This window comes from Strigops habroptila, chromosome 23 (genome assembly GCF_004027225.2).
Source record: "Strigops habroptila isolate Jane chromosome 23, bStrHab1.2.pri, whole genome shotgun sequence".
Lineage (NCBI taxonomy): Eukaryota > Metazoa > Chordata > Aves > Psittaciformes > Psittacidae > Strigops > Strigops habroptila.
The window spans coordinates 704,481-731,399 of NC_044299.2; the positions used below are offsets into that span (position 1 = coordinate 704,481).

The window sequence follows — 26,919 nt, forward strand, 5'->3', positions numbered from 1 at the left end:
AGGTCCAAGGGTGCAAGGGCTGTGCTGGGGTTCAGTTGCAGCCATGGGGCAAGCGGGGTGACCACAGGGATTGTTGAGGGATCCTGGCTGAGCAGGGAACGGGATACAGGCATTCCTAACAGCCGGGAAGCGGGGCCTGGCACCGGCTCTCACGCCAACCGGTAGCACCGGCACGGTGTCAGCAGCAAGCCCCCTCCCACATCCTGGCTGTGGACCCTGGCATGGGGTGCATGGGGCACCCAGCGCTGCTGTGGGGCTGGCTGAGGCCAGGCCACGCCAGGACTCCTGCATCTTGCAGCTCCTCTCCCTTTCCTTCCTCTCCCCTCTCCATTTCTCTCCCTTTCCCTTATTTCTCCTTTACCTTTATTCATTCTGTCTCCACATGCCTGTGCAGTTCTGCAATGCCCCCCCCTCCGTGCTTGCCCCCAGCCCTGCCGACACCACAGGCCCTGCCGGCAGGTGGATAATAATAGTAATAGCAGTAATAATAGTAATAACAATAAAGTGCAATTGCTGGGGAGGCATCCCACTGCGGGGGGGGGTGGTCCAAACACCTCACACACCCTCTGAGGGCCGGAGGGATGAGCACACATGTGCGTCCATGCAGTTCGTATGTCCAGCCTGAGATGCCGTGTGTATGTACATGTGTACGTGTGTATGTGTGTATGTGTGCATGCGTGTTCACACTCTTGAGGGGTGCAAGGCAGGGGCTGCCCCCCGGACCCTCTCCTGTAGGGCGGTCCCCCTTCTCTGCTGGAGTCTTTGGGGGGGCCCAGCAATGGGGGAGTCCCCTCCCCAGGTCAGGCACAGCACTGACTGCCCCAGTGCAGAACCAGTGCATCCTGGGGTGCTGGCATCTCCTAAAAGTGGGGGCGCAAGACCAGGGGTATCGCAGGGTGCTGGGGTCTCAATGGACAAGGGGGGGCAGCGCCGGCTTTACTGCTGGGTGCGGGGGTCTCCCAAAAGCAGGGGCCAGGACTAGCACATCCCGGGGTGCAGGGATCTCCCAAAAGCAGAGGCCAGGACCAGCACATCCTGGGGTGCGGCGGTCTCCTAAAAGTGGGGGGGGCAAGACCAGGGGCATCTCAGGGTGCTGGGGTCTCACTGGGGGGGGGGGGCAGCCCCGACTTTATCCCGGGGGGCGGGGGTCTCCCAAAAGCGGGGGGGGTGGGGGGGCAGGACCGGCACATCCCAGGGTCCGGCCCCTCCCGCCGCAGCCGCCCCGGGGGTGCAGCGCAGGGTCCCGGTGCCCCCGCCCGGTGCCCCCCCCGCGGGGGCGGCGGGCCGGGATTGGCGGGGCTCGGCGGAGGCGCCGCCCGGCCCCAGCAAGTCTCCAACTTTCTTCCTGCCTCCCCCTGGCCGCCGCCTCCCGCCTCCGCCCGCCCTGCGCGCTCCGTCCAGCCCGGGAGCCCCGGGAGCCCCGCGATGCTCCGCCGCCGCCTGCCCCTGCTCGGGCCCTGGCTGCTGCTGCAGGTACCGCGGCACCGGGCGAGCACACACCCCCCCCCCCGCCGCGGGCGACAAAGTTGCTGCTACCGAGGGGGGGGCGACCGCGGCATCCCGGGTGCAATTACCGGGATGGGGGGGGTCGTGCCGTTACGTGGGGGGGGGTACAGTACGCGTTGTACCGCGGGCGGGACGTGGAAAGATGCTGCTGGGGAGACGTGCGGTTTGAGGGGGGGGTCGTGCAATGCGCGGGGGCTCAGGCAGTCACGGAGATAGCGGAGAACTGGGGGGGGGGGGCGGCGTTTGCAAGGAGGTGAATGGAGGAGTTATGGAGGGGGGGGTCTGCTCTCCCCAAGTTGCAGAGGGCGCGGGGCTGACCCGGGGGGGGTGGGGGGTGCGGGGGTCCCGCCGTTAGTGCAGCACCGAGCGTCCCCCCCAACCCCCCCCCACCCGGTGCGGAGCGCGGGAGGCGCCGTCTGGCAGGTGCGGGGGGGGGTGGGGGGGCAACGAGACGCGCGAGACGGAGCGGGGGCGACCGCGCGTGGGTAAGTCGGGGGGGGGGGGATCCTGGGGTGCGCTCGTCCCGCATCCCGGGGGGGGGGGCACTGGGTGGGATACGCGCACACGCCCCTGTTGTGTCAGGGTGAGACCCCCACACACTGTGTCGGGGGACCGGGGGAGGGGTCCCCGCTGCACCCCGAGCCCGGCTGGGGCAGCGGGAGGGGCGGGCCCCCCGAGGTCGGGAGCGCTGGAACCACCTGCAGAGGTGACGCCTCATTCCTGTCGTGACTCGGTGCGGGCTCAGCTCCGGCGCTCCCGTGGCCTTCACCCTCCTCCGAGGGGGCACCGCGGACCCCCCCCTCCTAAAGCTCCGGTCCCCCCTCGCCTCGGGTGTGCCTCTCGTTAGTGGTCCCAGGCACTCAATGCTTGCCAAGGCCACTCACCCCCCACCGCCACCTCCTCCTGGAGCCCAGGTTTGGGGGCTCCATTAGGCTCTGTGGCGGTCATGAACATGGGGGGGATTCATGCTCCCCCCCCCCAGCCCAGCCCTGCCGGGGGGGTTGCGCTCATCCCCCAGCAGATCTGGTTTCCTGACACTCCATTTTTACTTTCGGTGTTTCATGAATAAAATCAAACGAGTCAATTCCCTCTCGGGAATTGGATGCACATCAGGGACCCCCCCCCCCCCGCACAACCCTACCCCCCAGGCGAAGGCTCCTGCAACTTGTCTCTCCAGCACTGGTTCCTCTCTGGGTGTCCATGGATGGATAGATGGGAGGGGGTGGCTCTGCGTGACCCCCCATCTCCCTGTGTCCATCTAATGCAGAGTATCTGTCGGTGCTGGAGCTGCTCCAAGATGAATGGGTTTGTTTTGATGGAATCGGGCGCCGGGCGCTGCCCTGGTTCCATGTGTCGTCCCCCCCCCCGCCTGCATAGGGGCAGTGAGATGGGAGCTCGCAGTGGGGGCCAGCGCAGGAGCATGGGGAATGACCCAGGGAGATGCTGGGGGGGGGGCAGTGAACCCCAACCCCTCCACGGGCCTATAGGCATGAGAGTGCGGAAGGGAAATGGGGCAGCTCCTGCCCCACAGAGGCCTATTGGGGAGAAACTTTCCCGGGGGGCCCCCACCAGCTGCCCCCAACCCCAATCACTGCACCAGAGCTCCCCAGCGGTGGGAGCAATGGGCGAAGCGGCAGACGTGGCTGTACAGGGGGTACCAGAGTGGGCTTTGAGAGCTCCTGCCGCTGTCTCTGCTGTGTGTGTGTGTGCACATCACCCCCCCTCCGCCCCCCACCCCTCATGGCTGCTGCTGACCCCAGGATTTGCTTTCTCCTTCCCATGCCTGGGCTCAGGGTGGCAGCGATGCTGCCCGCGGGTTCTCGCCCTGCCTCAGCCTTCCTGTTGATGCTTTAGATTGCTTTCTGCGCACTGAGTGTTAAACCTTGGGGGTCCCTCAGAGCTCTGGCTTTCCCCTTGGTTAGGCCACCCCAGGGTGCACCCAGGAGCCATGGGAGAGACCCACGGCGGGGCAGGGGCAGGCTGCCCATGGCTATAGCTCCAAGGTGCTTTTTCCAGCTCAAAGGGGTGTTAATTTTGCAGAGAGGAAAGGCAATTCCTGGCCAGCAACCTCCTGGCCTTGCTGGGAGGCAGATGCCAGCCTTGGCCCTGTGGTCCCTGATGCCCAAGTGATGGACATGATGCTGAAGAGGAGCCAGAGGAGTTTGGGGTACCAAGGCCCCGGAGCAGACAGGAGTGGGAGAGTGCAGCCAGGCTGCCTGGGAGGAGAGTGGGATGTGGTGGGGCTGGAGCTGGGACACTGGGTGTTCTTTGCTGCACCTCAGCAGGAACATGCCTCCCCGGCACCAGCACCGTGCCTTGGTTTCCCTCCTCCCAGGCAGGGAGGTGAGATAACGGGTGTCTGTGAAGCACCTGGAGTGTTGCTGGCAGGTTTTCCTTCCTGGATTAACCCTTTGCAGGAAAATCCTGCCTTGCAAGTGCTTGTGGTGCGGGATGTGGGATGCCGGTGGTGCGGGATGCAGGATGCGAGCCGCCGGGAAACTCGCCCCGCTTCATTCCCTTTCTCTTGCTGTCACCCAGGAGCTGTCACACATCGACTGGGTTGTTGGCTGACAGATGGCTTTGCTCTTAAGCAGATGCTGCCAGCCCTTTCGTTGCAAGGACACCCCTAATTCACCCTCCCAGCTCCCATTAACGGGGTAGAATTGAACAGTTTCATGGCTCAGAGAAGCCCATTTGTGGCCAGGGGAGGGTAAATGGGGTTTGGGTCTGGCTGGGGTCTCTCTGGGAGCAGCGCTGCAGGGTCCAGGATGGTGCCCAGGCAGCACTGCTGGGGCTGGGGGAGCCGCATCCCCCTTCTCCCGGTTGCTGCGGCTCTCCGGAGCTGACCGTGGCTGCGGCGGGTGCTGTGTGCTCAGCATGGCTGAGCTAATCTATCGCCAAACAAACACACACTGTTATTCCGAAAGAAGGTTTCCAGGCGACTCATTTCCCTTTTTTTAATAACTCTTCCCTGTGGTGCCCTTTGCACCCTGAGCTGGGAGATTCAATAAGGATGGAGCCTGGAGCGTGGCGCGGCGCAGCCTCCCACCGAGGGGGGAGCGCCGGCTGGGGACGGGGGGGGCACCCAGGGGTGCCCCCCGGCCAGACCCGCTCCTGCTCCTCCACTGTGTTGTTCTGGTTGCAATCCATCGCTGCTTTATTGCTTTCCTCTCCCCCCCCTTGTTTTTAATTGCCAGTTTACAGCCAGGAGGTGCAGGGGGGGTGGGGGGTGGCCTGAGCCTTGTCCCTTTGCGCCAGCTACACCCCTGTCAGCCCTACTGCTCATCACATCTATGCCAATTAACACCCCCAGATTAATGACTTTTGCCCCCCACCCCTCCTCCTTCCCAAAGCCCCAATAGTGGGGTGATGCTGGGTGCAGAAGCCCCCACATTTCCCCCCCTGCCTGCCCTGGCCAAGCTCCAGCATCAGTGAAGAGCTGCCTGGCTCAGGCTTCGCGCTCGGGCGCTGAAGGTAAATGGCCCAGGAAAGATGAAGCTTCCTCTCCAGCCGCTTGGATTGCTACTAAAGAAATAATCACGTCCCTTTGCCTGTGTTCCCCCCTCCCTGCCTTTTCACTTTTCCTTCCCTGATCGCTGTTGCAAAAGGAAAGTCATTGTGGAATCAGGAGCCTGGCCTGCAGGAATGATCGGCTGCGAGAGCCCACAGGGCGCCATGCACTGGGGTTCGTTTTCCCCTTCCTCAAATAAAGCCCTGTCAGACCCTGTTGTGACCACTGCGCACTGTGGCACAGACCCCATCCAGCCACAGTGGTGGCCTCAGACCCTCTCATGCCTCCTCCTGTACCCCCGGCACCAGAGCCTCCATCCTGGGCTCCTTGGTGATGCTTTACACTGCTCTGCCTGGTGCCTGCATGGGAGCCTCGGCAAAGTGGGGCTGAATCTGGCCCTGGGGGTCCCCAGGGAGCTGTAGGGACCCTTTGTGCCCAGCTCCTAATGGGAGCCAGCACCCAGCTGCTATGGACACACTCCTGGTGACCCTGGTAGCTGCATCCCTTATGACGCCCTTGAGGGTCCCCTGCATCCTTTGGGTCTCTTGGAGGGCTTGGATCAGCCTCTGTTTCGGGGGACACACACACACAGAGCTGTATCCCTGCCACTGCTCTCCCCCTTCTCCTCATGGGAAGAATAAATCTCAGCTGGCCCTGGGAATGTGCTGGGGGGGGGCACAAGAACAGGGTGTTTGCCCCTCTCCATTGTGACCTTGTGTCATCGGTGGGGGGACACACACACACACGATGTGTGGTGCGGGGTGGGGAGGAGGAAGGGCTGGAAATGCAATTTATGATCCCGCCTGATACGATCTTATAAAATTTCCCGGGCACACTCGAAATTACATTTCCATAGCTCGGGAGAAGCGATCTCCGCGCACGCCGATACCTGCCACTTTTATGGCCACATTTATTGCAATAATAAAGTGAAATGGGGAGGCGAAGGGCAGGGGGGGGGCTGGAAGTAGGGGCTGCGGTCCCTCTGGTTTGGGGGGGAAGCTGGGGAAGCTCCGGTAGGAGCCTGCTGTGCTGTGGGGAAACTGAGGCCAAGGGATGAGGAGGGGGAATGTGGTGTCCTGGTTGGACCAGGAGCGACCTGGGACTCATCCCTGCAAGCTCTTCCTCTGTTTCCCCTCCCTGTGCAGTGCCAGCTCCCACTGGCCAAGCCAAGCTTTGGATGGGGACCCCTGGCATGGGGTGAGCAGGATTCAATCCCCCCCCGAGCCCATCAGCAAGCGCGTACCCATCCCTCCATCCACCCCTGTGCCCCCTCATCTCTTGTGTGCACCCGCCTGCGCACCCCTCTCCCTCTTCCCGCTCCGTTTATCTCCTCATTTTCCCATTCCTTCTCTTTTCTTCCTTGAGTCCAATGAGTCACACAAGCCCTGAATCCTTTGCCTGGTGCTGTCTCCTCCTTCTATTATATTTTTTCCTTTGCTCTTAACAGCACTTTTCTCTTTCACTCGTGGGGGGAGAGACTGGGGATGCTTTGCTGCTTCCCCCCCCCCCAGCCACCTCCCAGCTCGTGTCTCACCATGAAGCCCTTAAAAGTAATAAATAAATAAAACAACGGCTGAGAAAAGAAAAGGCAGGAAACGAGTGACAGGGAAAAAGAGCCAAAACGAAAGAAGGGGGGTGGGGGGGGAGAAAAAAAGTCTTACTCGGGCTATGAAATATTTATTAGCCAGCGCGTGCCGAGCCCGTTAATAAAGCCACAGCATTTGCATATTCTCTCCGACTGCGAGGAGCGAGGTGTCTGTTCAGAGGGTGAAGGCAATCGCATCCATGGGAAGCCAATTCCTCCTGGCTCCTGCATTAGCAGCCCTTGGGCGAGCCTTGCTTTGGGAGCAAGGACCCCGTTACATGTGCAGGTTGGGTGCCAGCAGCTCCCGTTGGTGGGATTGGCTTTGGGGAGCTCATCCGGGCTCTCCCCACAATGCTGAGGGGGTGCTGGGTTTGGGGGTGCTGGTGCTGGGGGGTTTGGCTGTGTGTGGACCACTGGTGTTTGAGGTGTGGAAGAGGCAGAGGAAAGACCAAGGAGGTCTTTGTGTGGTCACGCTGAGCTCAGCTCCAGGGCAGGATGTGTCTGGCTGTGTGGAAGGGTGCCCATGCATGGGTGCACCCCAACTTGCCCCATCTATGACCTGCTTGGTCAGAGCTGGGAGCCAGGGAAGGGCTTTCAAGTGTCTTTGAGGTGGGAGTCGGTGCGTTTTCTCCTCTTGTCCTTGTGAGGCTGAGATGGGGGGCTCTGCCCTTCCTTCCTACACCATCCTGCACCCCATTCCTGCACCCCCTGATACCCTCATCCTGCCTCGCAGCCACTGGCAGAGCAGCAGCATCCCGGGAAGGCTGGGTCTCGCCTTGTGCTTCTGGTCCCTGGCTCCTTCTGGCTCCACCAGCATCCTGGACCTGGCGCAGATGTGCCCAGTGGCATCATTGCCCTGGCACCAAGATTAGCCTCACCAGGACTTGAATTGCTCTCACCAGCCCCTTCTGTGCCTGCACCCACAACCCACACACCGGAGCATGTTCAGCCCAGGAGTACCATCACACTGAGGAGGTGCAGAGACTTCCCTGCAGTGGCACACAGGCAGAGCCACCTTGCTCCATGCGTGCCCTGCCTAACCATGTGTGTGCACACACAGACGTGCGGGACACGTGGAGCCGTTTGTGCACATTCAGCTGCATGCTGAGCAACCGCAGGCATTTGTTGCATCCACCTGCACGCTCACTGCAGGCACTGGGTGATTTTGGTGTTCACGCAGAGCGTGGTGCTCTTGCCCACCACCATTCCACCCCTTCAGCACCCTTGTGCTCGGGGCCCTCCTGCAGCCCCGCAGAGCCCACCACTGCACCGCGTCACCCTGCCACTGCATTAGCACCCGCGCCGCGCCAGCGAGATAAATGGGAGCTGTCAGAGGCACCTTGTTTGCTGCTAACCTTTGGAAATGCCACGCCGCCCCGGGCTGCACTGCACCGGGGGGGGAGCGGGCCCACGGGGGTTGTCGCTCACCACCTCCAATTAATCTCCTCGCACTAACGAAGGCAGCGGGGTGACAGGGGAGAGACCAGCTTGACCCATGGGTTGAGCTGGAGACCCCCAGCAGCAGCTTTGCCACTGACCCCCGCTGAGGCGGGGGGGACACAGGGTGCAGGGGATGGGGTCTTTGGCAAGTGTCATTGTGGGTGCTCTGCTCCTAGCACAGGCAGGGGCTGTTTTGCCTTCAGCCGATGCCCTGTTGGTTGTGGGCCTGTTGTCAGGGTGCTGGGAGCCCCTCCTCGGTGCTGATGTGCTCCCCTCCCTCCACCAAGGTGACCGTGGGTCTCAGGGGAGCAGCTGACTGCACTTGGCCCCACCAGCAAATGGGATGTGAGTGGCCAGCAGTGCTGGTCCTGACAAGCCAAATTGATGCTGGCACCAAGTCCCTCTGCAGTCCCCCCTAGCCCTTCCTGCATCCTTGCGTGGCTGCTTGTGCATACATGGAGTGACACACGGCAGCCCTCTGCAGCCCCATGCGTGCACAGGGAAGTGCACAAGGGGCTTGAGAGCCCCAAAACGATGTATTGTTGTCATGGGGTGATGCGTGGATGCAGCAGCGTGTGCATGTATGACAAACACACATGAACGGTGCATGTGGTGGAGCCCAGCACGACCCAGGATAGATCCTGGTGCAGCCAGGAAGGGAGGGGGGTCTCTTCACACACCCGTGCAAAGCCAGGAGCACTGGGACCCCCATGGGCACTCCAAAAGGTCCATGTGCACGTGTGTGCACTGCGTCCCGAACGCTTGCAAGCAGGAACATTAATATTTAACGCAAGGTGTGAGTGGGACCTGCCCTGAATGCCAACAGCACTGGCAGGGTGCAGGGGGTGACCTTGGCTCCCCTCAGCGCTGTCATGGAAGAGGCTTGATGTGACCCTGCTCTACACTGCCCTTTGCCCACAAGGCTGGGGGCACCCCGTTCTCCTGGGGTGCGGGTGCTGAGGGTCTCCCGCACGCTCCCCATGCTGCCCACTGCACTCGTGCCATGATCGATAGACCTGGCTGCATCGGCAGCCGCTGCCCTGCTCTGCAATTCCCTTTCATCCCCTGCTCCCCAGCAGCTCCCAGCGTGGGGGGGAGCTGCCAGCCTGGCCCCTCACCCAGAGGGGCTGGGGGGCACCTCTTTCCCTGCCCGTGCCCAGTCTGTGCCCCACAGCCCATCCTGCCTCAACCTCCTGCCCCAGCCCTCAAGTGATGGAGGAAGCTGCCGCCAGCACCTCCCCTTAGTACATACCCATCCCCTCCCTACAGCCTGTCCCTGTCACTTCCCCATCCCTACTGCATCTCCGCCTCCATCAGTTCCCCATCCCAGCGCCGTTCCCATCGCATCCCTATCCACATCGCTAGAGGGGGATCGTTGATGAAAGAGACAGGGAAACTGAGGCAGGGGGCCGCGGCGGCTCACGTAGCACTGCTGGGGGAACTGTTTGTCCTGGCTGAGATGGAAAGCCAGCGCAGAGCTGAGAAACCTCCAGCAATCTTTCCGGGGCTGCTGGGGGCTCATGTGCGTGTGTCCCCCAGGGTCTGCAGCCTCTGTGCTGCTCCCTGTCCCTTCCCCATGGGTGCAGATGGATTTGGGGGGTTCCTTCCAGCTCCAGGGTTACCGGTGCCCCGTTGGGGGAAGACCAATGAGGGATGCAGGGGGCTCCCGGGCTGATGAATACATACGAATGGGGCAGAGGGACAGCGCAGTCTCGCCGGGGCCACCGTTTCCCCCAAAACACTGCTCTGCTGGCTGGAGGGGAGATGCTGGGGGCAGCCCTTCTTCCCCTCCCCTGGTTATCTCTGCATCTCCCGGTCCTGCCACGCTCGCTCCCTCTCTCGCTGGCTGGTGAGGGCACCCGGCTTTGAAGCTGCGTTGAAATATAGATAAGGGGAAAGGCAGCAGCCGCACTCAAAGCGAGATTGGGGAGGGAGCCGGGGGACGTCAGGCCCGAGCGGGGGCTGCGGGAATGCTCAGCCAGAGCTTCACGCTGCACAGCCCCCCCATCATCCCCCTCCCCGGGCCGGCTGAGACCCCCAGACCCTCCTCCCTTGCTCACAAACCGCACCGGCCCGCGCCCCGGTGGCGCGGATGAGAGCGAGCACAGGCTGGAGCAGATTTACGGGCTCAGCCCAGCACAGGCAGCGTTTAGGGGGATAAGGCAATAGATCCTGCAGACAGCAGCGCGCAGCCTGGCCTGAGGGTCCAGCTTAGCAACTGGAGAGGAACGGGGAGAGCGTGGAGCCGGTGGCCGCGGCAGCCCTGCTCAGTGCTGCTCCATCCCTGTTGCATGCCCGGGAGAGAGCGGCCCCTGCACGCAGACCTGCCCGGTTTGAGGAGGAGTCCTGGGGGGCTCACCCCATTCTGATGGGGCTCATGGGAAACGGCGTGGAGCCATTCTGAGGGTGCTGCAGGGTGGCTGGTGCCAGGATGGGTCCCCAGTGCCTCCAGCCCTGCCTGCAGCCCCCGGGCTCCGGTTTAGTGCTGAGGGGTGCCTCAGTTTCCACCCCCCAGGCTCCCTCTGCTCGGTCCCCTCCTCCCATCTCCCTTGGGATACAGGTCATCCAGAGCAAGAACTGCCAGAGCACCGGAGCACCGGCCAGCTCGTGGGTGACAGTGATTGACGAGGCCGGGGCTGACGGAGCAGCATCCTGTGCACCAGAGCAGCTGGCAGGGCAGGCAGGGGCACGCCGGGCACCGCGGTGCAGAGCCAGCAGCAGCCGGGCTGAGAGATGGGGAAGCGGGGGGGCAGCCGCGCATGGGCAAGGTGGGGACGTGGGACACGTCAGAGATGGGGTCCCAGGGTGGGAGAGGTGCTGCTGGCTCTGCTCACCATGTCATGTCGGTCCCAGCAGCCACACATGCAGAGCTGTAGCCATGGGGACCCTCGGGAAGGGGATGCTGCGGTCCTGTCCCCACTGATGCTGGGGTCCTTTTGTCAACTGGAGCTGTATTTCCAGAGGGTCCTGGGGGTGTCAGTGCCCATCAGCACCGCCCTAATGGGGCTCACAGCTCACCCAGGTTGGAGGAACCAGGTCTTCATCGCAGCTCCCTGCCTCGGTTCATCCCACAAGGAGTGGAGCTGCTTCCCCCCACCCTGGGGGATGCCTTGCCACAGGCTCCTGGCTCTTTTGGGTGAGGGGCCGTGCTGGTATAGGCACCTTGCAGCCGCCGGCTGGTTTTCTCTCTGCTGCCCATCATTTCTGCTTTTGCTGCCAATTCTCCTGAATGCAGAATGAGGGGTCCCCGCTCATTCCTTGCATGCCCTCCTCCCCAGCACACAATGCACACAATGCACACAATGCACACAATGCACCCCATTCTCCAGCCGTGTCTGCCCGGTGCAATTATCTTAGAGGGCGGAGCGGCTGCTGTGCAGCCTGGCAGGGGTCTGGTGTTTCAGCTGCACATCAGAGGTGCTGCCTAATGCAATTAGGCTTGGCTGGCAGGCAGCACAGGGCTCTGGTGTCTCCCCATCTCCGGGCATGCTGCTGCCCTGCGTCTTAACAGGCCTTAGTTGTGGTGGGGCAGGCAGTCATAGATTGGCTGGCATCCTGCTTCCTCTCACACAGGGATGCGGCTGGTGCTGGAGAAGCAGCCCCAACTCCTGGCATGTGTTTGGGCCAGGCAGGGGCTGGGGGATGGCATGGGCAGGATACAGCCATGCTTGCACCGGTGACACGGCACCAAGAGAGGATGTGGTGTCAGAGGGGGGTGCATGGTGCTGGGGGTGCATGGCCACAGAAGGGGTATGCGGGCAGGAGGATGCAGCAGGCACAGCTTGTGCAGTCTCTGCTCTCTCCCCAGGCGGTGTGTGCTGGGGGCCACATCGCCAAGACCCTGGGGTACCTGGAGCTGGGCACCTCCGGCCTCCTCAAAGATGTTCCCTACGGCACCCTGAAGCCTCCGGTGCTCGACCCTGGGCGGCTGATTCCGGCTGAGCCCCCTCGGGGCGCGGGGACACCCTCGGGTGCTGCATGGAGCCCCTGGGACTGGCAGAAGAACCAGACAATAGGGGAGCTGCCGAGCCCCCGCGCCCGGCGCAAGCCCTCTCTCAAATCCAGCCGCACCAAGAAGATCTTCGGATGGGGCGACTTCTACTTCAACATCAAGACACTCAAGTTCAGCCTGTTGGTGACGGGGAAGATTGTTGACCACATCAACGGGACCTTCAGCGTCTATTTCCGACACAACTCCTCCAGCCTGGGCAATGTCTCGGTCAGCATCGTGCCCCCTTCCAAGGCGGTGGGCTTTGAGGTGCTGGTGCCTGCCCCACCGCCGCTTTCCCTCCCACCCCTCCAGCAGAGCACCCTGCCCGAGGGGCGCCCAGCCAAAGCTCTCAACTGCCACGTGGAGTATGAGAAGACGAACCGGGCGCGGAAGAACAAGCCGTGCCTGTACGACCCGTCCAAGGTGTGCTTCACCGAGCACACGCAGAGCCACGCCGCGTGGCTCTGTGCTAAGCCCTTCAAGGTCATCTGCATCTTCATCTCCTTCCTCAGCATCGACTACAAGCTGGTCCAGAAGGTCTGCCCTGACTACAACTTCCAGCACGACAACCCCTACTTTGGCTGATGGCTGCGGGAAGGGGTTGTTGGGCACCAGAGCTGGAGGCAAATGGGGGCCAGGGGCTCCTGGACCCCATCCTGGCTGCACAGTGCCCCCCATTGCTGCCGCACCGGCCTCCCCTTCCTCACTGCAGCAGCTCCCCGGGGCACAGGGCATGACCGGTGCAGGGGTGCTGGTCCCAATGCCCACAGTGTGCCGCACTCCCATGCACTGGGCTGGGGTCCCCAGGAGCATGCGGGCAAGTCGGGAGGTACAGCCCCATGCAATGGCATCAGCCGGGTGCATATCACCCCCGGGGCAGGCACAGTTGTAACTGGGGGTGATTTGGGGTCGCGGTGCTGGGCAGACCTCAGGCTTCACCCCCTGTGCTGGGGGGGCTTCACCCCTATGCAGCCATTGGAGACATACATGCATGGGTGTGTGGACATGTGTGTGCACGCCAGTCTGTGTGTGTGCAAGGGCACGTGTCCAGGTGGTTTGGAGCCTGTGCCCCCCCTCATGGCCCCTCTCAGGCTGCGGCAGGGTTGGGGGCACCAAACGAAGCCCCCAAATGGAGCCCCCCCCCCCGATTTGACACCCTCCCCCCAAGGCTGCTGCCTGCCCACCACCGCCAGTGAAGAAGTACCACAGCCGGGGCCTGGGGGGCCAGGGCCCTTGCTTGGGGCTGCTGCCCCCCCCCACCCCCCCCCGGCTCTGGGCAGGGACTTCCTCATATTTTTTTAAGAAAATTAAAATGGAAAAAAAGCAGAAAATAAAGAAAAACATTGGGGAAAAAAAAAAGGAAAAGTGTTGGAGTGTTCTGACCCCATACCCCCGGGATGTGGGAAGAGGAAGGCGGGATGGGGGGGTGTGTGTCATGGATGGGGTGCGGGGTCAGGGATGGGATACGGGGAGGATGGATAAGGATGCAGAGGGTCAGAGATGGGATGCAGAGAGTCAGGGATGGGGTGCGGGGGTCAGAGATGGGATACAGAGGGTCAGGGATGGGGTGCGGGGGTCAGGGGTGGGGTGCGGGGAGGAGGGATGAGGATGCAGAGGATCAGGGATGGGGTGCGGGATGGGATACAGAGAGTCAGGGATGGGGTGCGGGGAGGAGGAATGAGGATGCAGAGGATCAGGGATGGGGTGCGGGATCGGATACAGAGAGTCAGGGATGGGGTGCGGGGGTCAGGGATGGGATGCGGGGAGGAGGGATGAGGATGCAGAGGATCAGGGATGGGATGCGGGGGTCAGGGATGGGATGCGGGGGTCAGGGATCGGGGTACCCCCGGCTCGGGGGAAGCTCCGGTTTCCCGTCGGGCCCCGCGGCGCCGCCAGCCCCTTGGCCCCGCCCCGGCAGCGCTCGCGGAGCCCGGTGGGGCGGGACCGGGCAGCGACCGGGAGCGCGACCGGGAGTGGGAGCGGGGCCCCGCCGGGATCCGCCTGGACCGCGGCCGCCATGTGGCCGCTCCGCCTGGGCAGGGTGAGTCTGGGACCCGGGGTGGGGGGCGCCGGTGCCCGCGGGGGGGTGCCGGTGCCCGTGGGGGGGGTGCCGGTGCTCGGGGTGCCCCGGTGCCCGCAGGGTACCGGTGCCTTGGGGAGTCCGGGTGCGCAGGCAATGCCGGTGCCCGCAGGGAGCCGCGGTACCGAGGATGTTCCGGTGCTCTCAAGGGGTCCCGGTGCCCGGCGGGGATTCGGATACCTATGGGGGGGTCCGGGAGGGGGTCGCTCACTGCACACCCGTTTCTCCCGCCCCAGCGCCTCGTTGCAGTTGTGGGGCGCAGCCCCCGTCCAGTGGGTGTCAGGGCAGCGGCGCCCGCTCCCGGCCCCCCTCCCCCCCGGGCTGGGCAGTGCCCCCCACCTCGGCCCAACTCGGTCACCGCGGACTTTGTGTCCGGCACAAGGTCCCCGGGCTGAGGGCAGGCACCGGCTCTGGCCCCTGTCCGGTGACCGCGGGTGATGCAATGGGGCGGCAGCAGTTACATCACCCAGGACCCTGCATCAATGAGAGGGTGGAAGGTCCCTTTTGGGACCCCGGGCTGAGTGGGGTCCACAACGCGCAACGAGGAGGCCCCCATGGCGTGACCGAGGGTCTGGCTGTCCCACCCGTGCATTGCACACGCACACACAGACATGCACATGCGTGTGCAGTGCTGCGCACGTGCTCTGCACCCGCGGAGGGTCTGGCTGCTTCAGCACCAGCCGAGATGCTCCTGCCCCTTGTGGGGGGGGTCCCCATGTGCCCATCCCGGCTGGAGGCAGAACACTGGGGTCTTGCTCCAGGCACCGTCACCCGCTGGTCCAGGGGCACTTTGGGGGTTCGGAGGGGCCTGTTTGGGGTCACAATGTGTCAGCTTCGCCTCTCCTGTGCAGGTCCTGCAGCGATGTAGTGGCTGGGTGGGTACCTGCAGCCAGCGGGCAGAGCATGGCACCGCCGCGGCCGCTGCCACAGGGCACATGCCCGCCTGGACGGGGCAGGAGAGCCTGGCTGAGAGCGACCCCGAGATGTGGGCCCTGGTGCAGAAGGAGAAGGATCGGCAGTGCCGGGGGCTGGAGCTCATCGCCTCTGAGGTGGGGTACGGGCTGCTTGGGGCAGGGGGTGCTGGTGGCACTGGGGAGCCCCTGCTCAGGTGGGAGCTCTGCTGCCCCGTCTCTGACCCCCTTCTCCCCCCCAGAACTTCTGCAGCCGGGCAGCACTGGAAGCCCTGGGCTCCTGCCTCAACAACAAGTACTCAGAGGGGTACCCTGGCAAAAGGTAAAGAGGGGGAGCAGGGGGGCTCTGTTGGCATCAGGGGTCCTCCCGCAGCCAGGATTCAGCTGCAGGAAAGGTTAAGAGGAGCCCTGGGGCAGCAGCGGGTGCTTCCAAGAGGAGGCTGTCACCAATGGGTAAGGGGGGGAGGCCCCCCATCACCACCACCCACCGTCACCACCTCCCTTCTCCAGGTACTACGGAGGAGCCGAGGTGGTGGACCAGATCGAGCTGCTGTGTGAGCAGCGTGCTCTGGAGGCGTTCGATCTGGATCCCGCCTGCTGGGGCGTCAACGTCCAGCCCTACTCGGGGTCTCCGGCCAACTTTGCAGCCTACACAGCCCTGCTGCAGCCGCACGACCGCCTCATGGGGCTGGACCTGCCTGATGGGGGCCAGTACGTAGCGGGATGGGCAGTCCGGAGCCTGCTGCCTGTGGGGAAGGGGGAGCCCTGCCTGATGCTGCATCTCTGCCTTCCCCTGCAGCCTCACACACGGGTACATGTCGGACGTCAAGAGAATCTCAGCAACATCCATCTTCTTCGAGTCAATGCCCTACAAACTTAATGTGAGCTGAGGGGGGAAGGTGCTGGGGTGAGGTGGGAGGGATCTACTGGCCGAGCTGTTGATCCTGGCGATGCCTCTGAGGTGCCCGAGCTGCTCTGCCATCCCCTGCCCTTCCCTCCCTCTATGCCAACCACATCCTGGTGCTTGGGAGCTGCCTGGGGTTCAGCCAAACGTGCTGGGGGCAGGAAGGTGCAGGGGCCTTGGCAAGCTGTCTGTCTATCTGTCTGTCCCTCATAGCCAGCCACGGGGCTGATTGACTATGATCAGCTGGAGGTGACAGCTCGGCTCTTCCGTCCTCGCCTCATCATTGCCGGCACCAGCGCGTACGCCCGCCTTATTGACTACGCTCGCATGAAGAAGGTACATGGTGGCAGGCTCCATCCTGGGTGATGCTGCAGTTGCACCCTGTGTCAGTGGGGGACAGGGACAACCCATGGCCCTGCGTGCCCGTCTCTGCAGGTGTGCGAGGAGGTGAAAGCATACCTGCTGGCGGACATGGCCCACATCAGCGGGTTGGTGGCAGCTAAGGCCATCCCCTCGCCCTTCGAGCACGCGGACGTGGTCACCAGCACCACGCACAAGACCCTGCGCGGCGCCAGGTGAGGCCGTGTCCTGCATCCCCCGGGAGGATGCTGCCTGTGGTGTGATGCAGAGGCTGCATTTCATGCTCTGGAGAGAGCAGGAGGGACCCACGGGGGGGGTGGTTGCGGTGTTGGTGCCTCCATGGGGCGATGGCAGGAGGAGCAGTACCAGCTCTTGCTCGCCACCAGGTCAGGACTGATCTTCTACCGCAAGGGTGTGCGCTCAGTGGATAAGAAGACGGGCAAGGAGACGCTCTACGACCTGGAGGACAGGATCAACTTTGCTGTCTTCCCCTCCCTACAAGGGGGACCACACAACCATGCCATCGCTGCTGTGGCTGTGGCCCTCAAACAGGTCTGTGCCGGGGTGGTGGGGCTGGGGATGACCCAGCCCCGCACTGATGTGGTCCGCCCTCCCAGGCTAGCTCGCCAGCTTTCCACCAGTACTGCCAGCAAGTGCTGAAGAATGCCAAAGCCATGGCGCAGGCCCTGCTGCAGCGCGGGTACACCCTGGTGTCAGGTACTGCCTCCTTCCCTGTGCCTTTGGGGAGAAGGAGGGATGAGACTGCAGCATCGCTTGGCCTCAGCGCCCCTGGGCAGCAGTGGGGAGCATGGGCGGGTTGGGAGGGCAAAGAGGAGATGTGCAAGGGCAGAAGAGGGCTTGGAAGGCTCCAGAACAAGAGAAAGAAGAGGTTAGGATGTGGCAGTGAGCAGAGGGGTGGCTGGCAGTGCTGTTTATCACTCCTCACCCCTTTCCCTTGTTCCTCAGGTGGCACCGACAACCACTTGGTGCTGGTGGACCTGCGGCCCAAGGGCATCGATGGCGCACGGGCCGAGCGCGTGCTGGAGCTCGTCTCCATCACGGCCAACAAGAACACGTGCCCGGGGGACAAGAGTGCGCTCACACCAGGGGGACTGCGCCTGGGTGAGGGATGGGCCCTGCCTCCATCCATCCAGCTCCTTCCCTGGGGGGGATCCCCCCGTTGTTTCACCCACATTTGGAATTTGGAGCCAGTTTTTGGCTCAGAGAGGGGTCAGGACTGTGGGAGCCCCTTGTTGGGATTGGCCTGTGCAGACGGTGCCCCTGATGATATCTGTCCCCCAGGTGCCCCTGCACTGACATCCCGCCACTTCCATGAGGAGGATTTCCAGAAGGTCGTGGCTTTCATCGACGAGGGCATCGCACTGGCCCTGGACGTCAAGAGCAAAACCAGTGAGTGAGCAGGAGGGGTCCCCCCATCTCTCCCCTTTCTGGGTGCCAGTTTGGGTGCCGGGGACTGTGCCCGAGCTGGTGCCAGCCTCCCCCCTTGCTGCAACGTCCCCCCGCCCTCCTGCACCCCCAGAGAAGCTCCAGGAGTTCAAGATGTTCTTGCTGCAGGACGCGGAGACGCAGCAGCGCTTGGCTGCCCTGCGCCAGCGCGTGGAGACCTTTGCTCGTGCCTTCCCCATGCCCGGCTTCCGTGACCGCTGAGCTGGGGCTTAAAACCACCCTTTGCATTCCCCACTCCCCTTTCTCCCCCGGTAGCACCTTTGGGCGCTGCTTCCCTGGGGTGGGGAGCAGCGTCCCCCTTCCCCATCCTGGTCTTAGTATTAGGGTACAGAGACACCCCTTCAGACCCTGATGGGAGATACCAAGTCCTTGCTCCAACTTCTCTGTCCAAGCAAGTCTTGCACTTTTCTAGGGGATGGAGGTTGCTAATAAAAGCGGGGCAGAGCTGGTCACTGTGGAGGTGTTGTAGGTGCTGAGCTGGGGAGGGAGACATCAGTGATGGGATGTCATGGGGGAACAGTGTCCCTGGGGCCCCTCAGCACTGTGCTGTGGGTGGATGTGGGGCATGGACCCACTGCCTGCAGTTGTGCCTCTCTGTCCCCACTGTGGTGCTTTGCTGAGGGCAAGGAGCAGCTTAGGGGTTTATGCTGAGCCCTGGAGCGTGACGTCTGCGCTGGGGGGGCCGTGGCCCAGGCCCTGGCACGTCCCACTGTCACCTGCTCTGTGTTTACTGGCCAGCATTCAGCACCACCATAGCCAAACCAAACAACACCAGCCAGGCGCCCGGGCCCCATGGCACAGAACTGGGGGGGAGCCAGGGCTGTGCACACATGCAGGACACGCACATCCATCCGCATGCGTGTGATTGTGTGTGACTCCGTCCATCCCATCCAGCCCTTTTCCCTCTCCGGAGGGGCTGGGTTGGGACTGGGATGAGCCCTGGAGCGTGGGAGAGCGGAAACACGGCACCCAGGGGCCATGAACCGCTGCGTCCAGTGGGACGTGAGCCCCCACCCCAGCCTTCAGAGGGGGGAGATGGATGTCTCCTATGCTTATGCGCCTGGGAAACCGTACAGGATCCATTTTGCTGCCCCACTCCCTTCCCCAAATAGTTTATTACTATTTGTAATGAGTCACTATTTGCTATGAGTTTAATATAGGTGAGACAGGATGGTGACAGCAGCGTGCCAGGCACTGGTGAGCGCATCGCTCCTGCAGTGATGTGGTTTATTGCGGGGGGGGGGCGCAGCCCCGTGGATTGGGGATGCTGGGGAAGCAGTGAGTGTCGTGGAGCTGTGGGACAGGCAGGAGCCAGGAGGGCTGCCCCAGCACATCCCAGCCGCAGCTCAGAAACTGGGACGGTCCTTCTTGAGGCTCTTGTAGTCGGTGGAAACTGCGAGAAACTGGAGAAAGGAGGGATGTGATGGGGGGGGGATGTTCCTTCTGTCCCAAGGCTGATGTTGCCTCTCCCCCTTTTCCCCTGAGGATGTCTTGCATTAACTGCAGCCATTCCCCCCCCGCCCCAGAGGCCCCCAGTTCCCCCAGTGCTCACTTTATACTGGTCCGTGGGGCTCAGCTTATTCCAGGGTTCAGGATTATTCTTCCGATCCCAGCTGCAAAGTCATGAGCACCTATAAGGAGGGAAGGGGGGGGGAGACAAACCACCACCCCCATCACCCCCATTTTATCCCCACTAGTGCCCCCAGCCCTCTCTTGAGCTCATCCTACTGATGCTGCCGTGGTTGGGGGACTCTGACTGGGGTGAGGAGCTGTTGCGGGAGGACCAGGCAGGCACATCCCTGCCCAGGCTTGTGCCATGGCCATGGCCTGACTCACCAAACCGCAGCCTGGCTGCCGCCGCGGCACCGGAGCTACGTGCAGGGGTGCACGTCTGCCTGCCCCCCGCTGCCCCGTCCCGCTGCACCCCTGCCCGTGAGCGCTGGTGAGCGTGCCAAGGCGAGCGCTGGTGTTGCTCAGATGAAGCCATCCCAAAGAGGACACGTCCCGTTGTGGGAGGCCGGCAGCAGCGCTGTGGGATGGGTCCCTGGAGAGCGCAGCTCACGTCTCCCCCCTCTCCCATCCTCCTGCAATCCGCTGGTGTTGGCCAAGAGCAGAATTTTCCATCTGGGAAGATGTGTGTGCGTGCGTGCACGCTGGGAGATGCGGGGGGGTGTACGTGTGCGGTGTGAATGCAGCCCCCCTGAGCTGTTTAATAGCACTAATGTGCTGAGGAGGGGATGCTGCTGTTGTTTTATACCCCTCACACACACATGCGCTTCCCCCATCAAAGACAAGGTGCCTGGATCTGCTAATTGCCGTGCTAAGTACCCTGGGCAGCTGGCGTCAAGCGGAATCAATGAGCGTTTTACCGGGAGCAAACAAATATTAGAGAGGCATTAAGCCAGCGTGGGGCTGTAGGGACCGCGGGCCACTGAGCTACGGGGGGAGAAAAGCAGCTTGGTGTGCTGCAGCGTGCTGTCTGTCCTGTGCCAACCCATCCACTGCTGCTCCTCAGCAATCCATCCTCACACCTTGCCTCCCTCTCCTTTCCCATTCATCCTTGCGTGCTTTTCATCTCTGTCCATCCATCCCTCCCTCTCTCCCTCGGTTCCTTCTCCAACCATCCATCCCACTGGTTTCCCATTCCTCTGTCAACCCACCCCCCCCACACACAGGGTTTCCTCCCCCCTCTATCAGTCGCATATTGCTTTTATCTGCCTCCTCACCCGGCCCCATAACCCCTCTCCATCTCTTTCCCAGCCGGTGCCCAGAGCGGCAGGTTGGAGGGGCCCTGGTCCCCCACTTCCCCAAGCAAGGATTGTGCCCCAGCTTCCCTCCGGGCACTGCTGCACCCAGCTTTACTTGCCATGGAGGGTGTCAGAGCCCATCCAGGAGCCTTGTGCACCCCAGGGACACCCCGACCCATACCTGACATCCGGGCTGTACAGGGCCAGCCTCAGCAGGTACAGGACGGCACTGCCCATGCCGACACTGATGAAGCCAATGAGGGGAATGAGCTGCAGAGAGAGAAAAATGAAAAATACCCCAATGAAATGAATATTTATCAGGCCGACTGGAGAGTGAAAGGGAAAGCTGACACACCGGGAGATTTACAGGGGAAATATGGCAGAGCAATCCTGTAGCTGGGCTGCAGTACACAGTGTAGCTGTCAGCTTGAGTGACTGAATTAAAAGAGGGAGAGAAAAATCGGCTCGTGTTGGAGAGGAATTGGATTTGGAATGAGAAATCACTTCCCCTCTGCCTGCTGCTGCTGCTGCCCAGTGCTGGCGCTGGCTGGTGCGCCCATGGTGTGATGGTGCCCTGGTCAGGGGCTGAGCCTTAGGATTCCTCCCAAAGGGACTTGGTCCTGCCCCCCCGCAGCCCTCTATCCCTTCCCACCAGCTCTGGATGAAGCACAAGGTGAGGAGGGTTCAATCCAGCTTCTCCTGTGCCTGCAGCAGGGATGGACTGGGACACGCTGGGGCCAAGCATCACTCTGTGACCCCCCCCGGAGCTGCTCCAGCCCCATAGAGGGTGGCCCAGGGGGTCCCTTCACCCCACTCCATGCACCCAGGGGTTTGCATCATGCCTTTGAAGGGCAACCAGCTCCATCTCCTCATCTCCGCTCTCCCCCCCTTTACTCGTGCTGCCAATCCCCAGTGCCCAGGGGGACGTGGCCTCAATCGGAGCCGAGCCGAGGCTGCTTTGACCTCCCCCAAATTGCAGCAGCCCCCGCGCTGGGGAAGACGGGCTGAGCGTAATGAACCTCCCGCCAAGCCGTGCCCCTGGGAAAGCGAAACACAGCCAGAGCCTCGCCGTGCCCATTAGCACGGAGCGGGGATCGGGGCTGGCGTGCACTGTGTGGCTGCATCACCGGCACCCCAGCCCCTCCGCTGTATTTGCAGCTTGAGCACTGAGCAAATGTCCCCACATCCCCACCCTGTCACCCACTGCACCGCGACTCAGTTTCCCATTTGGATGAGACTGGGGAGACATAGAATCCCAGACTGGTTTGGGTTGGAAGGGACCTTAAAGCTCATCCAGCTCCAACCCCCTGCCACAGGCAGGGACACCTTCCACTAGAGCAGGGTGCTCCAAGCTCCATCCTTAGATGAACAGGGTCTGTCCAAACCCCCTCCGTTCTCTGCCAAGAAGAGTGGGGAAGACCCCTGGGCAGTCAGACGTGTCTCCCTGTGCAACCTTCACCGCTGGCTGGGCCCCCCCATCCTCTCCCAGTGCTGCCGGCAGTGCCCATGCCCAAGCCAAGCCATCCTTGCAGCGGCTGCTGGAGCACCCGGCAGATGCCAGCGCCGGTTCGGGAGGTTAGAGGCATCAGCAGATAATGATCTTCCGTGCTGCGTGCGGCTGGGTGCCAAGAGGAGCTGGCAGTAGCCGCTACCCAACCGCGCCGGCTAATCAAGACGAACTCCACAGCGCCGGGAATTGCTGTGTCTGTTGGAGGAGATTCGGGGCGACGGGTTCGTCTCACCATCTGCTGCTGACACCTTCTGGGTAATTAATGCCTGGGAAGAATTAAGGGTAGGGGAGCTGGGGGAGCTGTGCATTGCACAGGCAAAGGGGCTCTGGGGCTGCAGGTGCAGGTAGTGGGGCCTGATCCCTCCCCCCAAAGACACACACAAAGATAAACAAGATGTATTGAGAGCTTGATTTTAAGCATCCAGAGAGTTCAAATGATGCTTGTGTGCCTGCAGTGGTTGCCCTTTAACCCCATTTTGGGGGGGGGGCCTCTTCCCCAGGACCCCCATCTCCAAGCCAGGCTTGACTGCAGCCTGGCCACCCCTCAGCACTTCCAAGTGACCTGGACTGCGGATCTGGCCCCATTCCTACCACTCTGGCTTCAAAATAGCAGGAAAGGAGGAAACAAATGCATGAAGGTGCTGGGTAAGATGGGAGCCCTGTGCCTGGATGGGATACGGGTGAGCATCCCTTCCTGTGGCTGGACCATGTTGCACGGGGACTGGATGGTGGGATGCACCACTAGGCTCTGCCCGGTACCCAAAAAGCACCCGCTGAGCCGTGCAGCCCCCAGCCGTGCCAGACAGGTTTTTGCTCCTGTGCTTCACCATCACGGTGCTCCATGGCATGCTGGGGACATTAATCACTGCCATGCAGGCAGGCAGCCGGGCGTGCTGTGGTGGGAGAATCTATTGCCAGGTGAAAGTGCTGATGTACCTGCCCGGTACAAGCTGCAGCTCATCGCCTGTAATGGATGACATGTCCAAAATTGCTCCAGCAACCTCTGCCAGCAATAATCCTGCTTAACGGCACCGAGCACATGCCAGGCTCTTCACATACAGGCACCCAGAATCACCCTCCCCTTTACACACACTAGTTGGGGGTCTCTCGGTGTCCCCTCCAAGCTCGTACACCATCCTCTGTCTGACAGACGGGGAAACCTTGGCAGGAGTGAGCAGAAAAGCCCCAAATTGCCCTGTTCTGCACACAGAAACATGCAGCAGCGCTGGCCTGTGCTGTCCCTCCATCCACTCTCCCCAAGGACATCAAAAGCACTCAGGAGCACCCACTTTTTCCTGGAAGAGTCCAGTGCCAGGGTGCTCCTGCTCCAGCCCAGGCTCCCTCTGTAATGCCAGCAACGCCCGGATGCTCAGCCATGGCTCATCCTTTCCACCCTGGCTGCTTTACCTCCCCAAACCCAACTGCCAACAGCTTACGTGACTTCCAGCCAGTGCTTGCTCCTTAACCCTCCCCAGGCCACCAGCCCCTGGCAGGTCCCCAGCCTGCTGCTGTCTCAGAGGACTGTAGTTTATGAGGGTTTAAGCATCTTTGTACATAAAACCCTCAGCAGGGGACAGGGACAGCTCTGAGCTGAAAGGATGGGAGTTGGTGCTTCAAACTGAGGCTGCTGAGGTGAGTGGGGAGGGGGGATTGATTCCCCCTGCTTCAAGATGCCCCCCTGAACACCCACCACAGGGAGTGGACACAGAGCAGCACCCCTTACTCAAGCGTGCTGGTTGGGATAAGTAAACCTGGGTGTGGGTAGGAGTTGACGTGCCCAAAACTCAGCCCTGGCCCCTTGCAGTGCTGGATGGAGGGAGTGGGATATGGCAGCCTCATCTCTCTTAGTAAAGGGAGGCCAGGGACCCCCGGGACTACCCGGCTTACCTGGAGGATGCTGTGAGAGGCCAGAGGACAGTGCCAAGGGGAAGGTGGCATGCAGGGACAGCCTGGGCAGGCATGGGGAGCGGGACTGGGAGGCTGGGATGGGGTTTGGCAAGAGGGAGGAAGAGGAGGGCTGGCAAAGGGTGCAAAAGGGCAGGAATTGCAGGAGGAGGGAGAAGGATGTGGTGAGAGAAGGGCAATGATGAGCCCAGAGAGATGGGGGCTGCGGGGGTCCCTGGGAGGAGGAGAGGAGCAGAGGGATGGGGAGGAATAGGGGGCTCCCTGGAGGGAGAAGGGAAGTGGGTGACTCACTCCGGGGTGTCGCTTGACATGCCGGGAGAACATGCCTCCGAGCAGGGGGCCCTTCATGGCGAGGGTGTGGGGAAGGTCCGGCCGCGACGGCGGGTCCTGGAGCGCCGTCCGAGGGTGGAAGGTGGGCAGGAGACGTGAGGGAGGCGTCTGCAGCCGGGCGGGGAGGGACGGGGCGGGACGGGACGGGGATCCCAGCCCAGGGACAACGCTGCGAGCTGGAAGGGGAGAGGGAAGCTGAGGATCAGGTCCTGAGCTTCGCCCTGCCCCTTCCAGCCTCTCCCAATGGCTGGGAGCTTTGGAATGGGATGCCTGAGGTCCCCGCATGCTGCTGCACCCCAAACCTACATCCGTGCCTCAGTTTCCCTCTCCATATAGGAGGGCCAGGCCCCTTCCCTCCACGTGCAAATCCTTCCCAGGTTGCTCTGCACCTCCCTGCCAAGGCGAAGGATGAGTCGTGTGATTTGTTATGACAACCTCGCTGATGTTTGCTGCCTCCCCTCGGCACCCCCCTCCAACCTCCCATTTATGATAAATGACACAACACCCCATTTACATTTAGCAATGCAAATCTCCCTGGCGGTACCAGATGCTGCCGTGCATATGGAAACCAGCTCTTCGTATCCACTGGCTCAACAAAAGACAGGGAAGCTGGACGGAGCAAGGACTTGTCCTCCCTGACCATCATCGTGTGCATCTGCATGAGCAAAGCCTGGTCCCAGCCCCAGGCAGAGCACGGGGAAGTGGCATACGATGCCCATGGTGGGGAGGTTGGAACTGGATGACATTAAGGTCCTTTCCAACCCAAACCATTCTGTGATTCTATGATTGTATGATGGTGTCACACACACAATGGACACAGGCCAGTCCCTCTCACATGTCCCTTCCACTGAGCACACCAGGCTTTGCTCATGCAGATGCATACATGCTCACATGCACAGATGGACAACACACATGCCAACACGGCGGCATGCTCTTGCACATACATACATACATACATGCACATACACATGAGCTCTGGCAATTCTTACTGCTGACCTGGAAAGCTCCTACCATTGTGGTTTTGGCTGGGAGCACCCCTGGGAGTCTCTAGCCCAGCAGTGTACCCTCTGTATCCCCCCAGCACCCTTTGTCTTCCCTCAGCACCCTCCTTTCCCCCCCCAGCACCCTCCGCAGTGCAGCCCCATCAGTGCCACTCATCCTCACCTCAATTCTTCCAGCAAAGCATAAAAGGACAAAGGGGAAAAATTGCTCTGGAGTGTATGGAAATAAATAAGCGAGGCTTGAATTGCAGCCAGCGGCGCCGTGTTGAGGCCTTTGTTGATATAATTAGAGTTTTGAGATGGGATTGATTAAGTGCCACTCCCCAAGACGGAGCACATCCTGCCCTCGGCATCCTTTGCTGCAGCACAGGGACAGCAGAGCGGTGTGTGGGGAGGGTCACGGCATACATACATGTGTGTATGTGGTGGGACTCACACTCAGCACCATGACCCCTTTGGAGCACAGCATGCAGGACTTGGGGAGCCAGGTCCCATCACAGCCAGGTCTGCTTTGGAGCATCCTGCATCTCTGCACCCTGGACCAGTGCAAGCTCCTGGCTCCCCACGGGTGGGCCCGGACTTGCCATGTAGATGCAAAGGGATTCCCTGCCCACAGAGCTCAGCTGGCTCCACGCTCATCAATGAGTGTAATTAAGAGCCAGTTTAATTCCGTGCTTCCCTCTTCTGTGGTGACAGCGCGTGGCCCTGCTGCTCAGGGCTCAGCCCTGCAGGGTGCTGGAGGTGCTGATCTGCACCCCCCCCACCCCGCAAACAGACTCTGCTGGAGCTGCTTCTCATTCATGGCTGCCCCTGCCCCACATCTTGCAGTTCTGATGGGGCAGTGCTTTGGGGCAAGAAGAAGCCAAGATACTTCCTAGAGAGGAGACAAGGACTGCAATGCTGGCCTCAGGAAGCACACATGTGTGTGCACACACACCTGCAGGCTACACATATGTGTGCATCAAGGCAGCTCACGCACACGTGTGTGCACAGAGACACCCCCCCTACCTGCACACACACATGTGCATGGCTGGACACCTGCACATGTACACATGCCACCCCCCCCAATGGATGTGCATGGACACACGGACATAAACATACCTTTATACACTGACATATGCTTCCATATGTGCACACATGCAAGCACGTGTGGTGGGTGCACGCTCACACGTGTGCTGGTGCCCCATGCAAGGGCTGTGGGGAGCTGGGAAGACAAATGTGGGGGGGGGCCCCGAAGCCGCCGTGATTTTACAACCGCTCCAGAAATATTATTCAAGATGAAGGAGAATCACGGCTGCTGCGAGCGAGCGCGGGGCCATAGTGGGGAATTCATCATCCCGAATTGGGTGCCCCCCCCTTTCATCCCCCCCTGACGCCGTGGTGATGAAGTGCTTCATTAATGGGAGATGCTGCAGCTTGGGGCTGAACGTGCCTGCACCTGAGCGTGCATTTCCTTTGGATCTCAGCCTCTCTACCCCCACAGAGCCCCCCCCATTCCCAAGCCAGCCAACCTCCCCTCCTACTGCCCTACAGCTGCCCCATAGCCCCCCCACCCGCCAAATCCCACCGCTTTGGGATCAGCCACCCCAAACACTCCCCTGATAGCGACATGAGGTCACCCCTCACTGCTAATGGGGTGCCCTCGCTCAGGCTCCGCTCGTGCTGGAGCTG

General features: G+C 61.8%; 3 protein-coding genes across 3 annotated transcripts; 2 read left to right on the plus strand and 1 right to left on the minus strand.

The window, feature by feature from the left end:
• The first annotated feature begins 1,361 nt into the window (after positions 1-1,361).
• On the plus strand, positions 1,362-13,400 carry NXPH4 (neurexophilin 4). Its single transcript, XM_030510565.1, has 2 exons — positions 1,362-1,473; positions 11,851-13,400. Exons 1-2 carry the CDS (start codon positions 1,426-1,428, stop codon positions 12,616-12,618), a joined length of 816 nt encoding a protein of 271 aa, XP_030366425.1. The 5' UTR covers positions 1,362-1,425; the 3' UTR covers positions 12,619-13,400.
• Positions 13,401-13,932: 532 nt separating this feature from the next.
• SHMT2 (serine hydroxymethyltransferase 2) lies at positions 13,933-18,207 on the plus strand. Its single transcript, XM_030510566.1, has 12 exons — positions 13,933-14,074; positions 14,965-15,162; positions 15,267-15,346; positions 15,535-15,735; positions 15,824-15,905; positions 16,142-16,264; positions 16,364-16,503; positions 16,675-16,840; positions 16,906-17,005; positions 17,255-17,410; positions 17,591-17,698; positions 17,829-18,207. The coding sequence occupies exons 1-12, from the start codon at positions 14,051-14,053 to the stop codon at positions 17,954-17,956; spliced, it is 1,506 nt and encodes a 501-aa protein (XP_030366426.1). The 5' UTR covers positions 13,933-14,050; the 3' UTR covers positions 17,957-18,207.
• Positions 18,208-18,888: 681 nt separating this feature from the next.
• Positions 18,889-25,302, minus strand: NDUFA4L2 (NDUFA4 mitochondrial complex associated like 2). Its single transcript, XM_030510568.1, has 5 exons — positions 25,244-25,302; positions 24,209-24,423; positions 20,684-20,772; positions 19,308-19,368; positions 18,889-19,158 (listed from the first exon to the last, which is right to left on the minus strand). The coding sequence occupies exons 2-5, from the start codon at positions 24,263-24,265 to the stop codon at positions 19,102-19,104; spliced, it is 264 nt and encodes an 87-aa protein (XP_030366428.1). The 5' UTR covers positions 24,266-24,423; positions 25,244-25,302; the 3' UTR covers positions 18,889-19,101.
• Between the last annotated feature and the right edge of the window lie 1,617 nt (positions 25,303-26,919).